The 26,914-nt window shown below is 43.6% G+C and overlaps 1 protein-coding gene across 4 annotated transcripts in view; it reads left to right on the top strand.

The window, feature by feature from the left end:
• LEF1 (lymphoid enhancer binding factor 1) overlaps window positions 1–26,914 on the top strand; it is a gene marked incomplete at its 5' end in the record, with an annotated part of 132,525 nt that overhangs the window by 92,304 nt on the left and 13,307 nt on the right. For 2 of the 4 annotated variants that reach the window (XM_082462914.1, XM_082462913.1), the window contains 5 exons: window positions 425–547; window positions 1,584–1,746; window positions 7,532–7,639; window positions 14,029–14,077; window positions 14,743–14,783. In XM_082462914.1, coding sequence (XP_082319040.1) covers window positions 425–547; window positions 1,584–1,746; window positions 7,532–7,639; window positions 14,029–14,077; window positions 14,743–14,777 — 478 coding nt within the window. In that variant the 3' untranslated portion in view covers window positions 14,778–14,783. The remainder of the gene's footprint in view (window positions 1–424; window positions 548–1,583; window positions 1,747–7,531; window positions 7,640–14,028; window positions 14,078–14,742; window positions 14,784–26,914) is intronic. The other 2 variants (XM_082462916.1, XM_082462915.1) reach the window with 1 other exon arrangement.

Genomic DNA, 26,914 nt, shown 5'->3' with positions numbered 1-26,914 from the left:
TTAAAATGTGATGTCTTTAGATTTTTAAATCATTTAAAAAGCTAAATCTTAATATAGTGTTATATTTCCAGTAATTGTTCTTGAAATTCTTCTCTGAAAACTGCTTTGCAAGAAAAGTGACTCACTTTTTTTTTTTTTTTTTTTTTTAATCCTGTGGCCTAGAGCCTTCCCAGGAGAAATGCCCGATTCTACCATTTAGCTTGAAAAATAATCTGTTAGGTGGCACGTAATTATAAATATTTTCCACCTGAATACAGAAAGGAAAGAAATTAATCATCAGCCTGCTCTAGCTTATAGTTAATACTTCTGCGTATGAAGGTGTGTTTTCACTCTCAGCCGATCGCAGTTTAGTGGGTGGTTTGGAAATCCTGTCTAGCTTTTGCTACAGCAGTACATTTTGTTTTCTTGTCTTTCCTTCTTTTAGGTTTTCTCATCATATGATTCCCGGTCCTCCTGGTCCCCACACAACTGGCATCCCACATCCAGCTATCGTAACGCCTCAGGTCAAACAGGAACACCCGCACACTGACAGCGACCTAATGCACGTGTAAGTGTGCCTCTGTCTTCACCCGCGAGTGCCTTACAGCGCTAAGGACTTAAACCACACAATTTCTTCTCCTTCGCTGTTGTTGAATCTGCCCCCTCTCTGTTATTACGGAAGTCAGTGTAGCTCCGCCTCAAAAGCTCTGTCCCCGAGGACACTGAGCAGCTTGATTCTCACTGCTCTGATTTTGGGTCTGAGATTGAAAAGGAGCACAGACCTCAAAAGATCAAGGGAAACTCACCAAAGAGGGAGTGATCTTCAGAGCATAGCGACTGAATCACTTGAGCTGTATAGCCATTTACTACGAGGCTTTAATTGGGTTCCAGTTCTTGAGCACAGGAGTTAAAGTAGATTGGAGGGTTCAGTGCCTTTCCTCCTGGAAAGGCAGTCACCCTGCATCGAGGCTTCAGGAGCACAGAGTTCAAGGGAAAGGGGCAAACCAAGCCCAGGATTTCCTGTCGGACCAGGGTTATCCCAGGCTGTTACAGCAGGGCTAAATCGTCCGAAGAGATTAGTAATTGAGTTTCTTAACCTAGGGTTTGTACTGGGATGGGAGGATGGATGGGGTGGCAGGGAGCACGTGATTATCCATAAAACCCCTGCACATACAGGCAAAACCAGCGTGCGTGTGTTTGGGGGAGAGAGGCTAAGGTTTCATTAGCTTCTCAGAGGGGCCGTTGACCCACAGAAGTCGAGAACCTCAGTTCTGGAGGAGGACTGACCACCCGCACTGTATGTTCAGCTTTTGCTGAGGTGACCAAGGAGCATCTGAAAGTTTAGATGGAGCATCTTCACGAGCCCGTTTCCATGTTGTGTTAAACCCTTCTATAGCTGGGGGTAAACTTCCTCAAACCCAAGGATCCTTATCCGCAAGGAGTTGGTGAGGTGCTCTTCTAAGTTGCTGGTGTTCTGGGGGCTTATAGAGAGCCCAGGGCGTGGTCCCAGCCTGAGCTGGGCTTGTGATACAAGCAGATGCTTTGCTTCTCTCCTGCCACCTCTTCCTTATTCGGCTAACCTCTTCCCCACCGCCACCTTTTAGGAAGCCTCAGCATGAACAGAGAAAGGAGCAGGAGCCGAAAAGACCTCACATTAAGAAGCCTCTGAATGCTTTCATGTTATACATGAAAGAAATGAGAGCGAATGTCGTAGCTGAGTGCACTCTAAAGGAAAGCGCAGCTATCAACCAGATTCTAGGCAGAAGGGTAAGTAGTGGGATGGTATGTAAATGTTTATGGTAACCATGGAAGTCCTTCATTAACATCTGCCCAAATGCACTTACATATGAGGTAGTCATAGAATCATTGTATAGTCACCAGCCATTTGGGGAGTAGAGAGCACGACAGCCTTTAGGAGGAGTAAGTGATATAATACCTTGTAGGCAACTTAGGTTGTACCTGGCACATAGAAAACTTCCTGAAAATGATTACTATTTTTCCTATTATCATTCTTTAAACGAATATATCTTGAGTGTCTTTTAGGTACCAGGCACTGTGGTAGGCATTAGATAATTATTGCTGAATAAAATAGACGTAATCCTTGCCCTCGTAGAGCTTGAAGTTTTGTGACAGGATACAGATATTAGACAAATAATTACCCAGTATATATATACTTAAAATTGTGATAAATATTGTGAGTATGAAGAGCAAGGATCTGAGAAAGGACCACAGGGGGGCTGGGGAAGGGCCCAGTGAGAACGTAGTTGAGGCCTGAGAGCTGCGTGGGGTTAGCCATGTGATGAACGGGGTGAGGTGAAGCACTGTGTGTGCGCATGCGTGCATGTGCGTGTGTGTGTGCACGCACACTGTGAAGCAGGAAACCACTTAGCCCACCCCGGGGGCTACAGAAAGGCCTGCGGGACCAGCCACGCTTCTGGGTGAACCCTGGCAAGCACATGTGGCTGGCTGCTCCTTGCAAGACGTAAGCAGATCGTTCCACCTTGAAGCTTTAAATAGAAGAATTGGTACAGGCCTGAGAAGTCTTCTTTCTAGAAAATTGCTCTCTGATTCTTAACGTGTACATGGGCCAGGTTTCTCGACTGCCCCTCTTTTTGTCGTTGTTGCTTCTTTCACCTATGCTAAGATATTTTTCTGAGCACCTGTCATGTACCAGGAACTGGACTGACAGCTAGGACGACACTCTTAGATTTCTTTGTCCAGCCACCACCCCAGAGGCCAGTCAAGTCCTTCCCAGTACGTTTCTCAGGATTGAAATGGGTTTAGTTGGGTATCTGACGGGTGGTGGAGAACATTTGAATTTTTCTAATTCAAACTGCATTTTTCTGTAATTACATTGTAATTTTAGAAATGCTTCATCTTAACTTGTTGATGCTCTTCGTATATGTGTGTTAGCTTCTTTTTTTTTTTTAATTTATTTATTTTTGGCTGCGTTGGGTCTTCGTTGCTGCGTGCAGGCTTTCTCTAGTTGCGGCGAGCGGGGGCTACTCTTCGTTGCGGTGCGCGGGCTTCTCATTGCGGTGGCTTCTCTTGTTGCGGAGCACGGGCTCTAGGCGCGCGGGCTTCAGTAGTTGTGGCACGAGGGCTCAGTAGTTGTGGTTCGTGGGCTCTAGAGCACAGGCTCTTTAGCTGTGGTGCACGGTGCTTAGTTGCTCCGTGGCATGTGGGATCTTCCCGGATCTGGGATCGAACCCGTGTCTCCTGCGTTGGCAGGTGGATTCTTGACCACTGAGCCACGAGGGAAGTCCTGGTAGCTTCTTAAAATATGACCCTGTGTATTTGTTTTTGCAACCTCTCAAGAAATTCATGATTTGCAAATGAACATTCAGGAGAAGGAGGGTCTTGACAACCTTTGTGAGACCTAGAGATCATGTTTTAGCTGTTGTTGATAATTTTTGTCATGTTTGTTACAAACCTAATACATTTCAGCATTCATAACAGAAAACATTCAGGAGATTTCCAGTCCACATGAGGAGGCAGCTGGAGGAAAGCAGGCATTCTTGTATTATCGATTCCTGTTGGAGAGCATAAAAATGCAGCGATTTCCAATCTGCAAGACACCAGGGTTTCAGGGGTGGGATGCAGTGGTAGATTATAGCTCTTTTGGTGCCCTGTGTACAGTACTCTATCTCCCTGTGGATTCTTAAACACTTAATAACAATAATTACAATGATTTCCAAAGCCAGATCATAGCAGATGAGTGATTCCCATCATTTTTTGAAGAACTCCGCCTTGAAAGCTTAAAGGCTGATGACCATTTTCCCTGACCCTTTAAAAGAAGAAATCAGAGGAAAAGAAGGGTTCTTATTTCAGCTTGTGTAAAACTCTTAGATTTTTTGTTTGTTTGTTTGTTTGTTTTTTGAGTTAAAGGTCCATGGTCCTCCAGTGGGAATTATTTTCCTGCTCTAGAGAGTTAAGAATATATGAATGTATGCTTCCTATTTTTAATGCACATTTCCAACAGTTGCTACTTTCTCAGCTCCCTTAACAATCCCCAGATCAGAGCATGTGTCCTAAAGGATGGTTCTCATTTAAGGTCTCTCTCTGTTTTTAATTTGGACACCTGTTTCTATTTATAGGTCTCTGAGCTCTTTGATTAAGATCAGGTTTTCTATCCTTTCATAACTCCGCCTCTGGCAGGGTAGTCCTTGCTAGTTCTTTAAAGTTCCCAGCTTTAAAATCATGAAGTTTTACATTGGGATAATTAGAATTCTTAATAGTGGGCCTGAAATTCATCCTAGAACATTTGATCTTTTGATTTTTATTCACTTCTACTGTATTTCTAGCATAGAAATGTTCATTCATATGAATGAATCAAAGTTTTCTACTTCGTATTCTAAATAATAATAACACAAATATTACTTTAAAATAAGCTTTTCGTTTTCAGACCTTCCAGGCTACTAAAGGAAGTCCATTTGCTGCATATTTATTGTCAGAATGTCTCTTCAAATTAAATGGGTATTTTCCCAAAAACTTGGTGAATCTTTCAGTAAGCAGAAGAGATGGAAAAGCATTTTTAGTCAATTGTGTTTCAGAAATTCCTGTAAAGAAAGATCATCTTTCTAGTCTGCATCAGACTTTATTCTTGTTTTCAGTGCAAAACTTTAATACATAGTTTTACCTACTGTTTTACTCTGGTAAATGATGTTTCATTTGTGAGTAAAGTTTGTGAATTAGAAATAACATCAAGGAACTAAAAGCAATCGAAAGTAAGCAAGTAAACAGTTTAGTATGTGGTCTGCTTTTTTTCTCCTTGAATTTTGCTGTTTTGTTAGCTGGGGTCTTGTCAACATAAGTTTCCTACTGTTAACTGAAAAATTCGTGCTTGTTTATTAACTGGTTGTTTTGGGTAGAAGACCCAACCTCCATACGTATTTGGGAGACAAGTTCTACTTACAATGCCAGATTTTCTCAGCAAGTTATAAAGCTGCCATAAATTACATAAAATTATACTTTAAATTACTTAAGCTTTTTTATACTATAAAAATGTATTTACAGGTAATTATATTTATAAAAAAGATATCTTTATACTGACATACTGCAGTAGGATGAGAGAGATTATTTATCAAATGAATAAACAGATTTACAAAGTAAGACTTCTATCCTTATCTTTTTTCCTCTTAGTGTCTTTTTTTTTTTGTTCCTTTTTGATAATGCTTTGCCTCTTGCTGATATGTTAGCACCAGAACTGTCTAAACACTAATGATCAGTCTTTTTTTTTTTTTTTTTAATTTATTTATTCATTTATTTATTTATGGCTGTGTTGGGTCTTCGTTTCTGTGCGAGGGCTTTCTCTAGTTGCGGCAAGCGGGGGCCACTCTTCATCGCGGTGCGCGGGCCTCTCACTGTCGCGGCCTCTCCCGTTGCGGCGCACAGGCTCCAGACGCGCAGGCTCAGTAGTTGTGGCTCACGGGCCCAGTTCCTCCACGGCATGTGGGATCTTCCCAGACCAGGGCTCGAACCCGTGTCCCCTGCATTGGCAGGCGGATTCTCACCCACTGCGCCACCAGGGAAGCCCATGATCAGTCTTTTTTAAAAAAAAGTGTAGGCTGATCTTTTCCACTGTGCCCAGTTCGGCTTTTTCTCCCTGTGAAGGTCTCTAAGTTAGTACCTCAGGTTTAGAAAAGCTGTCAGTTGACAGAGGCAGTGTGACTTTTCCTGCCTAAACTTCCACTGCACCCCAGACGTGCCTTCCTAGGCTCCACTTGACTAATTGTGATTACTCTGCTAGTACAAAGAATTGTGTCTCAGGTAACTTTTTCCAGGTGTTTGGGGTTTTTTTTGTTTTTTTTGTTTTTCCTGCCACCTCCCCATCTCCTCTCCCCCCTCCGCCCCCCCACCTTTTTTTTTCTTTTTTTTTTTAAAGAAAAGCATATTACCTGATTTGCCTTTAGACTCAGGCCAAGTCCCGCTGTGTGTCATGCATCTTAACTTTACACTCTGCACGTGTAAAGCAATTAAAAATGAAATCATCTGCCCTATCCAGCAGAGGCCCTGGCCTTCAAGGGGCTTTTCAAAGGAAATGGAATTGGTTGCCTTGCCTGTAAGCCCCACCGCCTCTGGACGGGAGGAGGGAGGGGAGGTTGGGATGAGGCCGAAGGTGCTTTAGTGCTCTCCTTGAGATCAGGTTCTCGTTCTTCTAACAGGCAAGAGCAGCAGGTGTTCGTTTTCTTGAGGAGAGCATCCCTGCCGTGCTCTGGGGGCTGCGTCCTAACCACTGGGTCGCTGTCCTGGAGGGCAGCCTTTTCTCGCTCACCAGCCCCTCTCCCTCGCTCCTCCTTCCTTTCCCCCAATCCAGTCACACCTTTCTTTTCTTTTTGTCTTATCATTTTAAAAAACAAGAACAGGGTAATTAAAACCAATATGCAGGGTAGAGATGAATGAGAAAGAATCGCCCAGCCTTTAAGGGGAAGTTAGCGAAATGGGAAGCGACACACCCTAGAGCTGGGAGCCCTGGAGTGGGAGCTGGGCTCACTCAGAGCGTGTGCGCGTGCATGTGCACGTGTATGTAGCTGCGCAGTGGTGTGGCGTCGGGTCCACCGCCTCTGTGCCGTCACCTCCAGCCAGTGGGTTCCCCAAAGTGAAGCCAGTTCTCCTGGGATTTTCTGACAACAGATCCTGGCATTTGGAGAGTAGGGGGACGAACTTGGAAACTGCTCCCTGGGGGCCTGGGGTAAGTTGTGTGCAAACACACACAAAGTGCCAGTACAGGCTGCTAAAAATCCCAAACAGTACCTTGCCTGCATAAACTGTTTTGCTCTGTATGATAAATAAATATATGTTACCTAAAGGGAAATGGAAAATTTGCAGGGTGTCAGCTGCTACGTTCTCCAGATTAGATCCTACAGTCTCAAAGTCTAGATGGCAAAATAAACTTAGGTCATGCTCCTTGTTTTCCATCCGAAGGAAGCTAAAAAACATAGCCATAAAGTGTGCACGTTTGATTATACAGTGTTATCTGTATTCTCCCTATGGACAATTAGTGTTTAAATAAGTGTGAGGGGAGGGTGAAGAGACTGAGACAGACTGACTTTTGATGTCTTGCTTTATAGATAGGATCATATGATGAAGGTTTCAGATTCCTCACATGACAGAGTGGGAGAGTGCATGGGAGGTGAGGATATATCTGTGGAAATTACTTCATTTTGCATAAATAAATGGTGCTTGGGCTCAGATGTCAGAATATGCTGCAAACTATGAAAAGGGCTAAGGTGGGTGTTGAGGTTCACCAGTGAATGTTCTCTTTAATTTGTATTGGAGAAGAGAAAGGCTGGGTGACAGGCCATTTCACTTTGGATACTTTGACAGGTTTCATGTAACATGAGAACAGAATAGAGAAATCAAAGTTTGAGTCTCACTCCAGCCACCGAACTCTAGATGGATTTCTGCAACACGTGGTCTTCTGCCATTTAAAAATAAATCAAAGTTTAAATGCTTAATATTTTCATTCTTCAGTGTTTGAAATATGAAACATATAATACTGTCGCTATTTTGCTTTTACTTGATTTTTTCCTCCTTCCCCTTTCTTTTTCAGTGGCATGCCCTCTCTCGCGAAGAGCAGGCTAAATATTATGAATTAGCGCGGAAGGAAAGACAGCTACATATGCAGCTTTATCCAGGCTGGTCTGCAAGAGACAATTATGTAAGCACTTTATGCACACCAACGGCTCTCTCCTCTCACTCGTTCTCTCTCTCTGTTGCTCTCATGAAGGAAATGTGTTGTAGAGTGTATCTAATGCTGGCGCCGTTCTCTAGTTTTGAAAGTTAATGAACTTTATAATAAAGATTTCATGGATATATTCCATTCTGAAAGCTTTGTGCTGTCAATATTTTTTGGCTATATGCTAATGAAATCTTTCAGTAAAATTTTTTAAATCGAAGAAAACCTTATCATTAAAATGTTGGTGAAAAAGATTTTTTTAAAAGCATATAATCTCATCATGTAAAGGCAGCATTAGTAATAACTAGTTACGCTACCTTCCAGTATCTTTTCTGTGCCTATCTTTTTTTTTAGCATCTTTATTGGAGTATAATTGCTTTTTACAGTGGTGTGTTGTGCATATCTTTTTATCTTTTACTTGGATATGTGTGGGTGGGTGGCTGTGTATATACACACACTTCTGTATCATGCTGCTTTTTGCTCTTATATATAATAAGCATTTTTCTCTTATGGCATAGTGTTTCTGTATATCAGTTTTAACAGGTATACAGTATTTCACTGAGTGAATGTCACAATTTTACTTAACCATTTTTTCCCTGCTTTTTAGACATTTGCTATTTTTTTTTTAATAATTGGAAATTATCCTGCAGTGGATGGTGCATAACAGTTTTTAGGACTTATTTCTACAGGACAGACTCACAGTAGTGAAATTGTAGTGAAACAGTAGTGAAATTGCTGAGTACAGATTATAAATATTTTAAAGCCTCTTGATACATATTGTCAGATTTCTTTCCAAAATGGATTGTGTTATTTTACACTTCTTACAAACAATGTATTCCAGTGACTGTTTTGCACAGACTAATTAAAACTGGGTAAAAAAATCATTTTTTTGTTTGTTTCATATTAACGTACCCTGATGCCTATTATATGTTTTATTCAGATGGAGTAGGTATTATCATATTTTTAAGCTGTACTAATTTTACTGGAAAAAAAATATCTCATTTATATTGCCAATTATTTTATTACTTCAGAGTTTGAATACCTTACTCATGTAGTCTTGATACAGCAAAAACTACTGAGAAAGAACATTATAAGTGATATTAGTTGTATCATATTTTATAGAGGGGAATGATTTTGATTACTTAAGCTCTTAATTTAAAAATTTGAAGATCATTTTCATGTTTCTTGTGAGACTAGCATTCAGAGTGCCAGCTAGGACAGACTTCACATTAAATGGAATTGTGAAATGCCTTTCACAATGCCTTTGTGGAATGCCTTTGTGGAAGGCATAGACTTCACAGTCTACGCCATTTCCCTCCTCCTCCAGGTGGACCAGCTCAGTCTTCCAGGGCCTTTGTGGAAATGCCTTTTTAAAAAGGGCGAGGCACTATGGAGAACAGTATGGAGGGTCCTTAAAAAACTAGAAACAGAACTACCATATGACCCAGCAATCCCACTACTGGGCATATACCCTGAGAGAACCATAATTCAAAAAGAGTCATGTACCACAATGTTCACTGCAGCACTATTTACAATAGCTAGGACATGGAAGCAACCTAAGTGTCCCTGGACAGATGAATGGATAAAGAAGATGTGGCACATATATACAGTGGAATATTACTCAGCCATAAAAAGAAACAAAACTGAGTTATTTGTAGTGAGGTCGATGGACCTAGAGACTGTCATAAAGAGTGAAGTAAGTCAGAAAGAGAAAAACAAATACTGTATGCTAACACATATATATGGAATCTAAAAAAAAAAATGGTTCTGAAGAACCTAGGGGCAGGACAGGAATAAAGACGCAGATGTAGAGAATGGACTTGAGGACAGGGGGAGGGGGAAGGGTAAGCTGGGACGAAGTGAGAGAGTGGCATGGACATATATACACTACCAAATGTAAAATAGATAGCTAGTGGGAAGCAGCTGCATAGCACAGGGAGATCAGCTCAGTGCTTTGTGTCCACCTAGAGGGGTGGGATAGGGAGGGTGGGAGGGAGACACAAGAGGGAGGAGATATGGGGACATATGTATATGTATAGCTGATTCACTTTGTTATAAAGCAGAAACACACCATTGTAAAGCAGTTATACTCCAATAAAGATGTTAAATAAATAAATAATTTTTTTAAAAAAAGGGCGAGGGTGAAGCCATGAATCAATATGTAAATCAGTGTGTGGCCATTGCTGGAGATGGTCCTGTGCGGACGCACGTCTGAGGTCTTACATCCCATATAATGAGGCACCAAGACTTCCGGAACACATTTGTTTCCTGTGACATGCTCCAGAGGAGAAGTCACTACTGGTCAGGATTTGGAGCTTAAACGTTGGATACAGCTATGGCGTAGGAAGTAAGAGTCCTCCTGTTTGTGACTTGGGAGCAGCAGCTTCATCAACTCTCCTGAACCGTTGTCTTGATTGTTTTAAATAACTACTTGGGTTGGCCAAAAAGTTCGTTTGGGTTGTACTGTAAGATACTATGGAAAAACCCTAATGAACTTTTTGGCCAGTGCAATACTATATGCCAATGGTCAAGAGCTGTCTTAAATGCTTTTTGTATTATTTTCTAGTCCTTCTAATAATCCTGTGGCATCAACAGTATTATTGTATTTTACAGATGAGGGAAATTAGATTGTCAGGAGGTTAGGTAATTGGTCCAGGGCCATGTAGTGGCTAAGCTACAAGGGAAACCCAGGTTCCCCAGACTTCACAGTCTATGCCATTTCCCTCCTCCTCCAGGTGGACCAGCTCAGTCTTCCAGGGCCTTTTTAGGAAGTCTGCTTTAGTTGAAGACTTTCCTCCCTGAACTGGGCTTCCATCCTCTGGGCCGTAATTAGTATTTTCTGGATAGAGCCTTCGTGATGCCCTTTAAGTGGGAAGATCAGTCCCCCACCTAAAGGGTTTCAGAAGTGTCTTCCTCTAACCCTGTCCTGGATCTCTTTTGGATGTGGTTGGCCTTATAGGGGAGAGTGGCCTTCCTTCTTTGACCTCAGGGAGAGCTTTGCTGTGTTGTGACTTTGCATAGATTTAGTGTTGCATGTTGACTGTCTTTTTTTTTTTTTTTTTGAAGTATAGTCGACTTACAGTGTTAATTTCTGCTGTACAGCAAAGTGATTCAGTTATACATATATATATATTCTTTTTCATATTCTTTTCCATTACGGTTTATCACAGGATATTGAATATAGTTCCCTGTGCTATACAGTAGGACCTTGTTGCTTATCCATCCTATATATAACAGTTTGTATCTGCTAATCCCAAACTCCCAATCCTTCCCTTCCCCATCACCCCCTCCCCCTTGGCAACCAAGTCTGTTGTCTATGTCTGTGAGTCTGTTTCCATTTCATAGATATGTTCATTTGTGTTGTATTTTATTTTTTTTCAAACTCATCCTTCTTTTTATTTATTTATTTATTTTTGTTTTATATTGGAGTATAGTTGATTTACAATGTTGTGTTAGTTTCAGGTATACAGCAAAGTGATTCACTTATACGTATACATATATCTATTCTTTTTCAGATTCTTTTCCCATATAGGTTATTGCACAGTACTGAGTAGAGTTCCTTGTGCTATACAGTAGGTCCTTGTTGCTTATCTATTTATATATAGTAGTGTGTATATTGTTAATCCCAACCTCCTAATTTATGTGTGTTGTATTTTAGATTCCACATATATGGATGATATCATGTCTTTGAGTGAAGTTTCTGTTTCTGATCCTTAAGGAGTGAGTTTCCACTTTTAAGAAGAGATAAAAGAAACACATGTTCTCTCCCTCTTGCTCTCTCCCCTTTTCTCCATGTGGAGAGACGGGAAGAGAGTAGTTTTAAAGAAAACCAGCGTTATGTGAATTTACCTTTAAAGATTTTCCTCTGCGCAACTTTTAAAGGAAATTGTTTTGCGTAACTTGATTTTAGGATCTCTTTGAATGAAGGGGAAGCCCAGCTTTGTTACTTAAAATGTTTATAACAATCAAAATAAGCCTATTAATTACTAAGGCAAACAGAAGTCAATCAAGTGGTATCACTTTAGCTAAAGATATTACAGTATTCTTTTTATTTATTGATTGATTGATTGATTGATTGATTGATTGATTTTTGGCCGTGTTGGGTCTTTGTTTCTGTGCGAGGGCTTTCTCTAGTTGCGGCAAGTGGGGGCCACTCTTCATCGCGGTGCGCGGGCCTCTCACTATCGTGGCCTCTCTTGTTGCGGAGCACAGGCTCCAGACGCGCAGGCTCAGTAGTTGTGGCTCACGGGCCCAGTTGCTCCGCGGCATGTGGGATCTTCCCAGACCAGGGCTCGAACCCATGTCCCCTGCATTAGCAGGCAGATTCTCAACCACTGCGCCACCAGGGAAGCCCCAGTATTCTTAAAATAAGAGTACAGGAATACAGTCTAAATAAGATGCATGCCCTATGTCTTAGCATTTCATTGTCAGAATGCTATCCTGATGCTCACTGCGATCGTATTAAATATATATCTCAATGATTTAATATTAAGTTGTCCTATTCTATGGCATCATAGATTTTATAACTTCGTTTTTCTAACTTTCATTTTTTATAACTGGTTTTCGTAAATCAGTGCACATATTTTCTTAGGTGTATTATTATATTTATATTATTAGAGCTTTTAAATGTAGTGCTTAAAACCCAAGTACTATATATGATTTTAATGAAAATTTTATATGTGTTTACTACACATGAATTTTGTTTTTGTGTTAAGCTGACATGAATACATCCAAACTCCTTAGGTCCTTTTGTCTACCATAAATGTAAGTTCTCTTGAAGCACTGATGTATACCTAAAATATAGTACAGGTTATTTCACAAAGCAACATCAGTCCGACATGTCAGGGCACGGTCGCATGTTCTAGGCACGTGCTAGGCATGTGCTGGGTGGCAGAGATGTGCTGAGACTCGGGCAGTGCTCATGTGAGCCGATAGCCATGTGGCTGTAGGGGTCCAGGGCCACAGCCCATCATGACACCTGTGTGGAGTTACGTTATGGTGGTGAGCTCTGCCTGGGGCTGACACTGGGGGACGGGAGGTGGGGGTGGAGGTGGTGGGGAGAGAAGGGTCCTGGACAAGATGACACCTGAGGTGAGTCTTAAAGGGCAAATGGGAGCTAGGAGAAGGTGAGGAAGAAGGCTCCAGACACAGGAAACAAGCTTATTGCACCTTCTGGAAACCACAGTCGTTGCATCTGAAAGGGAGATAGCAGATACCCCTGAGAAGCATGCCCTTCCTTTGTCTGCTACCCTCCTCCTGGAGCACCTTAATCTTCTGAAAGAAGACTCCATTATTTTTGATATGCCATTTCCCCAGGTCACTAATATCTGTTGTTTGCCTTAGTGTTTGTGAGGATAGTTTCAGTCAACTTTCCAAAGATATAAAGCCTCAATGGTCGGGTCATGTGACATGAAGAAAAACTATCTTGAGGTGCATAAAAATAGATACTTTTATATATTCATACAATATACTCAATGTAATCTTATGGTTTTACTTTTTGTGAATGTGATTATTACAGCAGACGTAAGATAGAGATACTGGATGTGATATGTGTCCTATGACACTTATATGAAAAGACCATCCTAATCCAGGTTGGTCATTTACTATTCATATAAATCAAATATATACTGTGTCTATGCCCTATTACAATTATTTTTTGAGGGGAAAGTAATTATGAAGAAAAATAGAAAATTAAACTACTATCAATGGGACCTAAAATTATAAATTTGTGATTAAGATGATTTTGAAATGTATTTTAAATTGCAAGCATATTCACGTTATCGTGTTTGTTTTAGGAAGCAGTGTCCTTAACTGCCATAAATAAGTCTTTAAAGTTACCTTCTTAGTTTTCTCAGGTTCTATCTTACCCTTCTACTACTGTCTTCAGTTACGTCTTGTCTGTGCCATGGGAGCTGAGGGGCCTCAGTTAACATTGTGGATTTTTAATTAGATGGTGGAATTCACAGTAAGGAAGATTTATCATCAATACTACCAGAAGTGGGTCCTAAGTGTGGTGGTTAGCAGTAAAAGGAGTGCCTCCTTATTAAGCGGGCTTTCCTTGAAGGTGGGCGGGTGGGGGGGGGTCTGTGGCCACAGCCCTAGGACATCATCATCCTGTGTGTGTGTGTGTGTGTATGGCCACCGCCAACGTCAGTACAGTACTGATGACATTAAATGCAAAGCTATAGAGACAGAGGTCACAGATAAGAATTTCTTTCTCTTGCCCTGTTTCTAGGTACAGATGGTAAAGAGAGACATATAATGAGGCATCTTGATCTCTTGGTTGACCGCCTGCTGGTCCTTTTGTATCACGTTCATCCATGTGTTCACAGTACAGTCTATAACATGAACATGTGCCTGTCTTCTTCCAGGGTAAGAAAAAGAAGAGGAAGAGAGAGAAACTACAGGAATCTACATCAGGTAGGCACCATGTGACTTTCCAGCCAATTCTCATGCTTCTGACAAGCACCTTTTAAAGTAGCCTGCATCTTTCTACACGCTGCTTTATTCTTCAGCTATAACATATGATTGTTGAACTCTGCTTTTCTTCCTGAGATTCTTTAAAAATGTTTGAAAGACCTTTCTTTTAAATGTGACTATGTGAAGGTACACCTAAAAAGCTCTTGCAAACCCTGTCACCTGGATTCCTGGTTGTTAACTGTGGTTGTTTTTAAGGTTTTGTTTTTGCTTTTGTTGTCTGTGTTCTCTTTGCTTTAACACTTCTGTTCTTCTATTTGCAAAACTCCTTACAATACAGTTTTTTATGATGACTCTATGATATGCTACCTTATATCCCCTTGAGAATCTTTTCTGTGGTTTGGGGTTATTTAAAAATATAAAACATGGTGATAGGGTTTATCTTTCGTGTACATTAATTCAAGGCATCAATCAGTGAGGTCCAGTTTATTTCCCCTTTTCCTTCATAAAAGATAAGGCCTCTACTTGTACTGCACAAATAAAAATGGCTGGTATAAGAACCATAAAAAGTAAAGCAGACAGGTCCACATTATATTGTAGCTACTACGTATTTGGAATGTACAAAAACCTCTTCAATAAAAATTTGTTAAAGACACAATTTTCTGCAGGTACAGGTCCAAGAATGACAGCTGCCTACATCTGAAACATGGTAAGAACGACTCTCTGGTCCTACTGCTGACATTAGTTATAAACAGAGGCACTTGCTTGTGAATCTTCTTGCTCATACTGATGCCATTCCGCATTGCTCCTTTAAAGAGGAAAGGCCACCAAAATCAAATTAGTGCTTTAAAACATCTGATGGTTTTTATACCGGCTAAGGATTTGCAATATAGTATGTGTCTCTCTCTTCTCTTCTTCCCCTTTTTGCCCCTTTAATCTTTCTCCATTCCCTTTCCCCTAACTCTTGTCAGCCATTCCTTACTGACCAGTGGCAAATCTGCCTGCTTCAGAAACAAACAAGTAACAAAAACCGGCAAAATGCCATCTTACTCTGCAAACCCAGGGCGGCATCGGAGGAGCTCAGGCTGGCCCAGGACCTGGAAGGTTTTGTGGTATAGAGACTTTTTCTCTGTTGAGATGACATATAGAGGCTTAAAAGTAATATATTTGTTCCTAGTGAGAAAGAGAGGGATGCTTCATTTTTTCTGTTACTTAAAAATGTGGCATGGGGACTTACGAACTGTATTCTATCAAGTTCTTTATTGGTAACCATTGCTAGATCTCACTCTCATCTTTATAGGTGATATTTATTTCATTTCTTTTTATTGTAGTTATTTGATTTTTGACCACTTGACCACCATCCCTGGCGGGAACCTAGCTTTGTAAATTGCCTCAGTCTTTGCTAGGCTTTGAATTCACAGTGTGTCTACACTGTGACAGTTCTTCTCAGAGGCGCTTGCTTTGATTCTGTTCTCTCTAGGAACCCGCCTCCCAGTCCCGTCAGCTCTATCTTTTGGGTCTGTCTCGAGTCTTTCCTCTCACACTCAGCAGTTTCATAGCCCCAGATCAGGTGCTCAGACTTTCCATCTGGATTATTGTAATAAGCCTTTGGATAATTTTCCTGCTTCCAGACTTCCTTTCTGCCAGTTCATCCTCTGTGTTGCTCCCAGAGGGATCTGCTGAAACACAAACGGATTGTGTCACTTCCCGACTTAAAAACGGACAGCCCACCGTCTGAGGGACGCAGTGCAGACCACGTCAGTGTGGATCTGCGTCTACCCTGTCCTGGGGGTTCCACTCTCTGACCCGCCTCACCTCCAACCATGCGTCTTGGGCTCAGTCCAAACAAAACTATTTGCCGTCCCTGAGGCAGATGGAGGTTGCTGCACGTGCTGTCCCTGTGCTTGGAAAGCCCATTTCCTCTGCCTGAGGGTGGTGTTTCTTAGGAGAAGAGCATTAGCCTGCGGGTCACTTCATTCTTGACTAGAACCAGATGACCGCTTAATCTTTCAGAACTTAATTTTGGTGCTCAAATTTCAGCGGACTTTCCCAGGGGAATCTGCAGAGATTTTGGTACCAAATAGATATGAATTTTGCATCAGCTGTTTGCCCCGGCAATCTGCTTGCGCTTTTTAATCTTCATTTTCCTCCACTGTAAAATGGGAACAGTAACCGCCACCCGCTAGGGCTCTTTGTTTCTCATATGTGGCCTCCCTCCCTCCCTAGACGCCACCCCCAAGACCTGATGCAGCTGCCTTCTCCTCTGTGAAACTTGCCTCATCTTTATTCACGTTCCCCAGGTTCTTCAAAATGTCATCATTGTTGTTTTATGATATCAAAAGTCTTCTAAACTAGCACTGAGTGGTAGGCTTTTCTCCAGGTAAAAAGAAGATCAGCCCTTCATACAGGTGACCAAACAAGGTATCAGAAAGATAATATCACAGATGATGTTCATATTTAATTCAACTTAATGGCTATTAATTGAGGACCTCTTCTGAGCTGGCCCCCCAGAGTGGTTATAGGAGCACAGGCTCTGCCCCCAGGTGCTCATGGCATCATAGTTTAGAAGTAATTTTAGTAGCAAGCACATGCTCTTGTACTTCTTCTTTGCATTTTTTTAGAAGAATATTGTCCTTGACTAAACACTTAGGTATGGACAGCAGTCCTTTTTACGCTCTGCCTCGAAACAGAAAAACCCTTATAAGCATACCGTGCTAAGGACCAACATGCGCTGATTTTACTCTGTCCTCTGTTTGCACCAAAATCTTCAATGCTGTTTCTATTAAAAATCATGCAAAAATGTATTTCTCTGCTTCATACTTTGATATTTGGTTTTAGTGTCCTTAATGATTAACATTATATAGTATTTTAGAGTAGACGATTAGGCTGAACGCATTTTTGTCCTAGAATGTATCCCAAATATCTCTTTTTAAAATCATGTTACAGTGATCATGGTGTTTTCTTGTCACTTACTTGTTTTTCTAAAGGTCAAGGTGTGTCCCCTCTGCCCTGCCCCAGAAAAACACAACAAAGTCTCCCCCCCTCCCCCCAAGAAAACAGTTTTCACCAGCGACCAGTGAGGCTCCCGTCGGCTGGGCTGCACTTAATCAGAGTCTCCAGTGTTCCTCTCCCCTCTCGTTGCTGGATCAGTCATGCAGCCTTTGAAGTTCTGTCCTCCCCACTATCCTGTCGTAGAGAGCGGCACGGGCAGTCATCTGATAAGAATTACTAAGCGGAGAGAAGGTCAGATTTGCATTCGTAAAGATTTCCGCAAATTAGGAATGATACTATCCCTACTGTTTCCCCATCCCCTTCTTTGTTTTAGGAATTCAGAAACTTCTATCTGTGTAGTAGTTGACTTGTTTAGTCATTATTCCGCATTTATTGAGCACTTTATAAATGCCAGTTAGCTCCATAATACCTGGAAATACAGCATCGAACAAGGCTCAGAAGGTCCCCGCTCTGTACTGCTTACATCTCGGGGAGAGCAGTTGATTTAAAACAAACAAACAGGAAAGTGTAAGTGCTATGATAAAAATAAAACAGGGAGTGACTTGAGGGTCGGCTTTGGCTTGAAGATCTTGAAAGGCCCTTCTGAGGAGGTGACACTCAGTGATAACCAGTTGTTTTCCCTGGAGGGTATTGTGTGTATTGTTCTGAATGAAAGACCAGGCCAACAGGGCACCCTGTTGTAGAAAGAGCTTAGAGGAGTGAGGCCACTCGGGCTCTCACATTAGCCCTTCCTGTGCTGTATGGCCTGGGGCAGTAGGTTTAAGCCGGAGACTGGTTCCTCGGCACAAGTGAAAGGGGCGCTTTGCTGGCCTCTAAGCTCCCAGCTGCATCAGGTCCCAATGTCCTGGTCTGCTTTGTGCTTCCGCGGGCTGCACTGCCTCCCAGTGTTTGTTAGTAAAGGGACTCGGGTCTCTTTTTTGTTTACTAATTTGTCGTCCTCATTCTAGGTCTGGGTGGCTCTGTATAACTATAAGGCACCTGTATGATCTTGAAAACAACTTGCCCACGATGTGCTTGCTCTTCAAGTCCTGAATAGATCACTTCCTGCCTGCCCTCCTCCTCCACAGGATGAGTGCCCACAAGCACTGCCTCTAGTCTGGGGCTTTGCTTCCCCACTGATGCCATCATGTGGCTCCTTGTTTGTTTGCCAGACTTCGGTCCCGCTCTTGCTGGCTCCACCTTAGAAAAAAGCCGCAGACAGATGAAATGTTTGATTAGACTTGATCCTGCACATAGTGTCTGTGAAAGCTCACAGGGCTTGCTTTCAGTTCTGAAGGGAAGTTCTGAAGTCACGGCCCTCCCTGCAGGAAGGTAAAGCTAACGGAGCACGGTGCCCAGACAGGGAGGATGCCGTGACTTCAACGTGAAGAGACTTTTGAGAGGGTTTCTTTCTGCACAGCGCAACTTAACGTTATCCTGCTGCCCTGAAAGGAAATTCCTAGTAGATCACTGAGCTTAGACAGCCATGATGTAGCTCAAATGCTAGAGAACTCTCATTACTCTGAACTAGAGTGGGACAGTGGACTATAAGGAAAAGACCCCACCCATCAGGAAAAGACGCCTCTGTGAACCAAAAAGCCCTCTGAAAACTTGTTTCTGTTCCTTGAAAGACATGAGTTTCACTTAATACTTTCTCATTTCATTGGTGGGAAATGCCATTGCAGTTGCTTCATATACCCAGCTGTGTCCCCATCTCCCTGTGAGCTTCTACTTTTGTGTATCCTATAAGAATATTCACTCTGGTGAAATCAAGTTGAAACAAAGAAATTAGCATTAACCCAGTCTCAACACCTTGCAGCAGACTTTAGGATTATTGGAAATGGGATCCTTAAAAGACATTCCTCCAAGTTGGAGGTGATCCCCAAGCTGTGGGATCATTCAAGAAATCCAGATTCATCCTTAGCTTTTTTAACTAACTAACTTGCCACTTGTGGGAGCTGGGAGCCCAGGGCCTCAGGCAGTGAGACTTACACATGTTCTCCTGTGAAGGCCAGTATCATAAAATGCCAATTGTTTGTTTATTCACTCTGCCAACATCCAGTGAGGCCTACTCCTGCAAGTCAAGAACTACTTTAGGCAGTGGGGTTACTTGCTAAACGGACCCTGTCCGTTACCAGAGGCGCTCCCTGTTTAAGAAGATGCAGACGTACAAATGGATAATTATAAAATAATATGTTTTATGCTACCAAGGAAGTGCATACAGCGCAGTGTGTAAAAACAAAGACGACGGAAATCAGAGCGAGATCAAGGAAGGCCTCCTGCAGTAGGTAACACTTGCGTGTCCAGTCATGGGGGAATTCTTGAGTTTGACAGAACAATGATCGAGTTGCTTTGAGTTTCCAGTATTTTGGTGCACGTTTCATTTGGAATATGTAACGTCAAGAGTTTGTCAGAAGTCAGAGATTATCATCAAATACTGAACTTCCCTTTCTTCCTGACTTAATCAAGATTCATAAAGAATTAAAGAAGCAAAGAATTAGAATTTTTGAAAAGCTGGAGAGAATTATCATTCTGAGTTTACTAACTTAAAAACTTTACAGGTTGGTTTACTAATATTTACTTTAGCAAAACATAAAAAGTCCACTATCTTAAAGTTATATAGATTGAAAAGATATTCTTATGATATTTCAGTGTATTTCATTTGATTATATAACATCAAAGGTCTAGTTTAAAAGTAGAAACAAGCTATCTTTTTTTAAAAAGCAAAAACTCTCTGGTTAAACGCACCCAGAGATACATATAGGCACTCACATACAGACATACTTCTGTACACTATGATTTTAGCCTTGGCATAATCTTTAGCTTGCACACTTGCTGAACTGAGAAATTAATATATATTTTTTACTAAATAAAAACATTCGCCTTTATTTCCTTGGTGCCAAGAGGTGTATGGGAGAAGTAATTTCTAGTACAGTATAGAATGCAATAGTTAATTGTGCAGTGCTTGGATTTACATCTTTAAAAAAATTGTCTCTAGCTTTCCATTATAGACTGGAGTCATGTGCAGGACTAGCGAGAAGACTGTGACCCTGAAGGTCTTCTAGGAACCTTGTCTGAAGCTCAGGACTTAGCCCTGTCCTCTTAAGACTCAGGGAGAGGTCTGAATATTTTCAGCGGTCTCCTTGAGAAAAACATTTATTTCGTATAGTTTTTGAAGCTCACCCTGGGGAACTTGATGCTTTTGCCTAATCTTTGCTCTGAACTCTGTTCCCTAAGTACTTATGTAGTCACCCCCATTAAGTATCAGTGAGCCTCTGGGTATTTGTTCCTAGGTTGGCATGTCTAGTTAGAAGGCAAAGCCAAGTGCTTACAAAGTAGTAAAGTTGGAAGCAGCTAGAGAAATGGTAAGGCTTGTCCAAAGTCTCAGAGTAAAAATTAAGGCTTTGATAAGGAGAAAGTGAAAAAACTACGCCCTGTTTTCCATCCTTCATCTTTTTCTCACACAATTAGGCACTAAGTGTGTCAGGCACTTAGCCTAGAATTGCCACTAAGCACACAGGAGACGGCAGAGTCAGGAGCTCTCGGGAAGGGAGCCGCACCTCTGGAGGCGGGAGACCAACACGGCCACCTGCACCCGGCTCAGTGCTGTCCCCAGGTTCCTCCTGAGTGTCCTTTGAGCGGTGGCCCAGCCAGTGCAGGGCCTCGCCTGCCAGTTGGCCAAGCGTCTGGATCCTGATGGAAACGACTGCGGGCGTGTCATTTGTCTTGTCAGGATCGCAGGTGTGCTGTGCCTAGGACACGGCGGTCTGTCCCTGCCTGGGGTGGTAGCCTACCCGCGTTCCCCTCCTCTTACATCTGGCTGCAAACCCCTGCGAAACGTGTCATGAGTTAGCGGAAAACTTGTAGAGAATTCACACGGCAATATGGACACTTGACTGCAGTGTTCTTACTAGGGACTCCCTAGTAAGACGGTTCAGCAGGAAAATTCAGACACTGATAGCAAGGGCAGCCTTGGTCACGCTGTCTGAGACAGAGATGGCAGCCTCACGGCACTGTGTAGCTAGACTAAGTTGTGCGTGGACCGCAGGTTTTCAGGTTCTAACCATTCTCCAGAATGCCTTATGCTTGCTCATATGATGAGAGCCTTTTGATCACAAGGAGCAGAAACAACCCCTGCTAGGCTAAGGACCTCTATTTAAGGATACAGGACCATCGTGTGGAAGCCGAGGAGAGTACTAGAAGGTGGTCTTGGAAAACTGTCCAGACGCTTTTGCTGTCTCTTATATCTGCCCCTCCCCCAAATCACATCCTCCCCTCCTGCAGATTGGCCTCCTCAGTTCTTTGATCCACGTGTCCAGAACCCCTCAAGCTCACATGTTCTTTCTTACAGTACCAGTCTCCAAAAGAGAAAACTCTTTCAAATTTCCAGAGAAGGGGGACTTCCCTGGCAGTCCAGCGGTTAGGACTCTGCGCTTCCACTGCAGGGGACACAGGTTTTTGATCCCTGGTCGGGGAACTAAGATCCCACATTCCGCGCGGCCAAAAAATAAACCAATACAAAGTCAAATTCCAGAGAAGGAACTCTGGCTAGCCCAGCTTGGGTCAAACTTCTACCCCCATCTGCAATCAACTGTGGCCACAGCAGATGGTCACACAGTACAAGACAGCTGTCGGGGGCTCACCGCTCCCACCGGGGCTGTGTTGGCATTGGGATAATCAAGAGGGAGGCAGGCTGCAACCCAGCAGACGTCCACCACAGCTCACTAATAAGCTGGTGGCTGGGCCTGTTAGATCAGCAGACAGGGTGATTTTATCTAGGCAACTGTGCATTCGTGAAGGAACCGGGAGAGGATCGTACATACAGTGAAAGCTTTTAAAATCTCTGTTGTGCTGCAGTGTCCTTCCCATCAGTTCTTCTCCCCTCTTTCTTTAATGGTCAGAAGAGCTAGGACTGTGTTTAAGTTGCCTTGGAAACAAACAGGAAACTGGACCCTTGGCTAGCAAGAGTGTTCACGTGCCATTAAAAAATAATAGTGGACGGAGAGAAGAATGAGGCTCATTATTACAACCCTCTTGAGATATGTAATATTTAGTATTGTTCAGGAAAGCCCTATGAAATTAAGATCCATGCTATTATTCTAATACTTCATAGAATAAAAAAATTATTTTGGACAAATTTAGTTTGATAGAATGTTTTCTCACTGAGCCATCCAGAACTTGAGGGAAATCATCCTTCTGGATAACGGAGTTTCCCAGAGAACTCTAGGTTTACCTCTTTAAGTATCAAAACATGTAATTTTTAATTTTCACTCTTGTGAGTGCACCTCTTTCTTCACCAGAGTACATGAAAATTAAATATTTCTTAATACCTCATGCCATTATTCTACAGTGTAGTGTACCATATGGTAAATGGTAACAAGGAATGGATGCTATTTGACCCTTCTAGATGACCCCAAATAATGGGGGTTTTAAAAAATCTGCTCTTTTTTATTTATTGTGTCCTCTTGTTCTGTCTAGGACTGTGTACCCCTCCCCTAAAGTAGTTTTCCTTCTGATCCACTTTGTAGAATTGGGAACCAGAAAACACAGCTTATTTGAATAATATATACATTAAAAGTAAACGGGGCCTGAGTTGGCGCATGGAGGATGCTCTTATTAGGAAGGGTAAATATGCTTTTTTTTTTTTTAATTTTATTCATTTTTGGCTGTGTTGGGTCTTCGTTTTTGTGCGAGGGCTTTCTCTAGTTGTGGCAAGCGGGGGCCGCTCCTCATAGCGGTGCGAGGGCCTCTCACTGTCGCGGCCTCTCTTGTTGCGGAGCACAGGCTCCAGACGCGCAGGCTCAGTAGTTGTGGCTCATGGGCCTAGTTGCTCCGTGGCATGTGGGATCTTCCCAGACCAGGGCTCGAACCCGTGTCCCCTGCATTTGCAGGCAGATTTTCAACCACTGCGCCACCAGGGAAGCCCTGCTTTTTTTTTTTTTTTTTTTTTTTTTTTGCTTGAATTTCTTGATAACTGCAGTGAGACCTTGAGGCCTTTTCACTTCCTTTTCCTCAGCTGTGTCCTTTGGGTCTGAAGCTGCCCGTCAACAGATCCAGAGGAGCGGGGTGATCCTGCCTAGAACTCTCTGTGAGCCTTAGCAAAGTCACTCTATTCTTTTCGACAGAATGAGGAGAAAAAAAAATGAAAGCACCTCAGTCAAACAGTAGTGCCCGCTTTTTTGCTTAAGTCCTAAGTCAAATCTAACCTGAAGTTTTCTAAATTTTTAGATATAGTCTCCGTAAATATAATGACAAATTTTTTGCTGCCCTCTTGGGATTACTTTTCCCAGCTATCAGTGTGTTTCTGCAGACATTCTATTTTATAAGATATTTCGTAATATTTCATGAGAGATTTTCCAGAATTCTCTATTGGTCGTAGTTTTCCACCGGAAGTTCTGTAAATAGTATAAATCTTGCTTTTACCCCCTGAACATGCTGTGTGAGATTGGAACAACAGAAATGGAACTCACATTTCTGGACCACGTATTCTGTCCTGGGTGCTCTAATCGAAGCCTCTCCATCCCGTCCTTGAGGCAGCCCTGTTCGGGGAGGGATCTCTGCCCTGTTAGAGGGATGAGGAGACGTCAGTAACTTGTCCAGGGCCACGTGGCTGGTGTGCAGCAGGGGCAGGTTCACACCTGGCTCTGTCTCTCTGTCACTCAAGTCTCCACCCACTGCAGTAACCAACATTCATTGCGCCCTTTCAGATGCCAGGTACTTGCCAAGCCTGTCACGTGTATTATCTCCTTTCATCCCCTCAACACTCGTTATGAGGTAGAGCGACTTAACTATTTCCATTTCACAGACGGGGAAACAGGTGTGGCATGTTCAAGTAACTTGCTCAGGATAAGTCTGTCTTCAGAGCTCATGCTCAGAACCCACAACGCATTGTCACCTCCCTAGGCCCCATACACTTAGACACGTAGACTAGTACTACACGACGGTGGAAAGGAAAAACACACAGAAGTGTGTGCTCATTCTGTTGCCTCGTTTTTAGAAGGTGAAGTTTTAGCATTTTTAGGGCAGGAGAACTTGTAGAGAGAAAGGTGAACTGGATAAAGAATTTGGAGGTGGGTAGGTGAGTCTCCATAGTGGCTGTTCTCCTGAAGCACTTTAATATACAGAATTAAGATGGGTTTTGAGGGTCTCTTATTCAAAACTTTCCTCGAGAATGTTTTGGTAGTGTTCCCGGCAGAGGTGAAGGTCTAGTGGGTGAGACCTACACTGGGAGGCCCAGCCAACCAATGGTGGTGTACGTCCTCACAGGGAGACGCAAAGGGCTGATCAGGAAGAGAAACCATTAGCTGCAGATGGAAACCAGCATCTCCCCCTCGAGCAAGCAATTTATCAATAGTTCCAGGCCTGCCTCAGCGTCATCTCGGCATTGCCGAAGTCTGCTTTCACTGGTCACAGTTACGCTTTGAATAACCGCACGGGAAGGAACCGCACAGATTCAGTGACCCTGCCTCGGTCTGTATAACCTGGATCCAACCCCGGGGCCGGTGACCCCTTGTCTCACTGACCCCTCCCTCCCTCCCTGCCTCCTCCACGTTCTGGGAATCATCTGGTGTCAGAGCTGTGGCTGGCGACTGGGGGACTGACGAGCTTGATGCTGGGACTTCAGGACTAGCTCAGCTGCAGAGAGAAGAGTCAGTGCTAACCTTCCTCACCACGCATTATCATTTCTTCTTTTTCTCCAATACTGGGTAGTACTTACTTTCAAAGACCTGAAGGTGGCCTTTGTAGGTTATACTTTCAATCTTAGAGATTTAAGTTTCAAAGTTACTTTCTTAGGCCCTTTGTTCTCTCACCCTGCTTTCAAGCAGAGCATAGCCTCTTGGGGTGGGCAGTGGTCCAGATGGAGACCACCTCCACCTCCGCAGTGATGCTGACTCGTGATGGGCACGGAAGGCAGGCGGGCAAGGAGAAGCAAATGAGTGATAATTTAGCCCCGAGGTGTGGTGGAGAGAACTTAGGTTTAGGGCTCAAAAGCTAATCCTGCCACCTGTAGGTTGGGTGACCTTAGGCAAGGCCTTTCGCCCCTCCCGCAGCGGGATCCTTCTGTGTAAACGCGCTGAAGTCAGCGGAGCTGTCGTGATCGCATGACGTCGTGTCCCAGCGCCTGGCACAGCAGCACTCAGCGCACGTTGGTCTTCTTCTTTCCTCCTCACCAGCTCCTGTGACCCATGGGGAACCAGGAGGCCTGGGGAATCTCTAGGGGCCCCTCACACCAGCTGCTCACAACCAGATGCCTCAGTTCCCTCTAGGACAACAGGGCCAGACCAGCTCTGTCGCGCTTGCTGCCCGCTCTGGAAGTCCGCTCCCTGCATACACAGGCGGCTTTGTGCGGCACGGGAGTTCACGCCCTGAATGGCAGGCTTCCGTCCGTCTGCCCCGAGGTGGGGCAGAAGAACTTAGGCAGTAGGCATGAGGCGGTGTGTGCCGCTGTGAGGAGGGCGATCTTTGCAAAGCCTCTGCCTCTGTTCATCTCTCACAGACTGATCTCTGATACTCTCCCCTCAAATTTCACAGCGTAACTAAAAACATTTTAGAGTTTCCCACTCCTTGCTAGTAACATTTGGGAAGGAGAGGGAGGAGCTCTTACTCCAACCACCTTCCTTTTGGGTTACTCACCATTTCTGGACGAGGAAGTGAGGTTACAGGCACGGCTCCAGCTGAGCCGGTGGGTCCTGGTCACGCATCGCCCCTCCTCCCACACCCACCTCGGCCTCTCTAATGGGCTCATTTACGCAGCCCCTCCTGTTGGGGGGACAGTCTGGGAAGGGGGCTGGGCCGCAGAACCTCAAGGATATGGGCTGGCCACGTGCTTGGCTCCCAGTTGGAGGCTCACGTTTGCACGTAAGAAGAAGGAATTTCCCCTCTCCCTCTCTTAAAATCTTTTGAGCCAAGGCCTAGAAGGCCCCAATGCCTCAGTCAGTGCTGGTCGTCTTCCAGATGCAGGTCCCTCTTGAAATCTTGAGATGTCCCTTTACCGCTTGGGCTCTTAATACGCGACTCTGCCTGTTTGGGTTCCAGCTTCCATTTGGTTAGTGGGATATTTTGTCCGGATTGGAGTCTGGTCCAGGAGAGGAGCTTCCTGGGTTTCAGCTGGACGGTGGGGGGAGGGCGTTTTCCTGTGCTTCCTTCACACCCACTCAGCAAAATGGCCCACGTGGTGAGCGCTGGCGGAGGGAGCCCAAGCCTGACGTGTAAGACGGGGCTCCGAGCTCCCTTTGAAGCGGGCGCGGTAATTGCGGCTTTGATTACGCCGACTCCACCGCTGGGCAGGGCTGCGCAGGGCTCGCCTGGCCGGCCCAGCTTCAGCTGCAGCCCCCCGTGAAGACTTAGATGTGGGAAGTCTCCAGTCTCCCGAGCCTCATGCCTGTGGTTTCTTGAAAAGAATCTTGATTTGACCTGTTTTATGTCTGTAAAGCAACACCGCAAGGCTTTTTACCCCCAGTTCTCCCATCTGGGGGTAAGACTGGTCTGCCCTGGTGACCCTGTATTTTAAAGGAGCAACCAGGTTCAAATAAGGTGCCTTATTTGATAGACAGCTTCCTTGCCCATTTATTTAAATACCAGCTACACTATAAGGAGAGCATCCCCGGTGGGGAAGAGTCGCTTTTTGGTTGGCAGTTGTACAGAGCAGCTCTGAAACCAACTTTTCAGGAGGATTTATAAGAGGATACTAAGATAATGAAACAACAGTGGGGAAACGTGAGACTGTAGAAAGCACTGGCTTTATTAGGCGATGTCGAAATTCTTCCCAGGGAAGCGCGTATTATCCTTGTGACAAATGGCCACTCTGGCCAGCCGGAATCGGGTTAGTAATTATGTTGTTATGCTCTC

This window comes from Balaenoptera physalus (assembly GCF_965194825.1).
Source record: "Balaenoptera physalus genome assembly, chromosome: 5".
NCBI classification, from domain to species: Eukaryota; Metazoa; Chordata; class Mammalia; order Artiodactyla; family Balaenopteridae; genus Balaenoptera; species Balaenoptera physalus.
The sequence above is the reverse complement of the archived record's forward strand: the minus strand, read 5'-3'. Positions and strand labels throughout refer to the sequence as shown.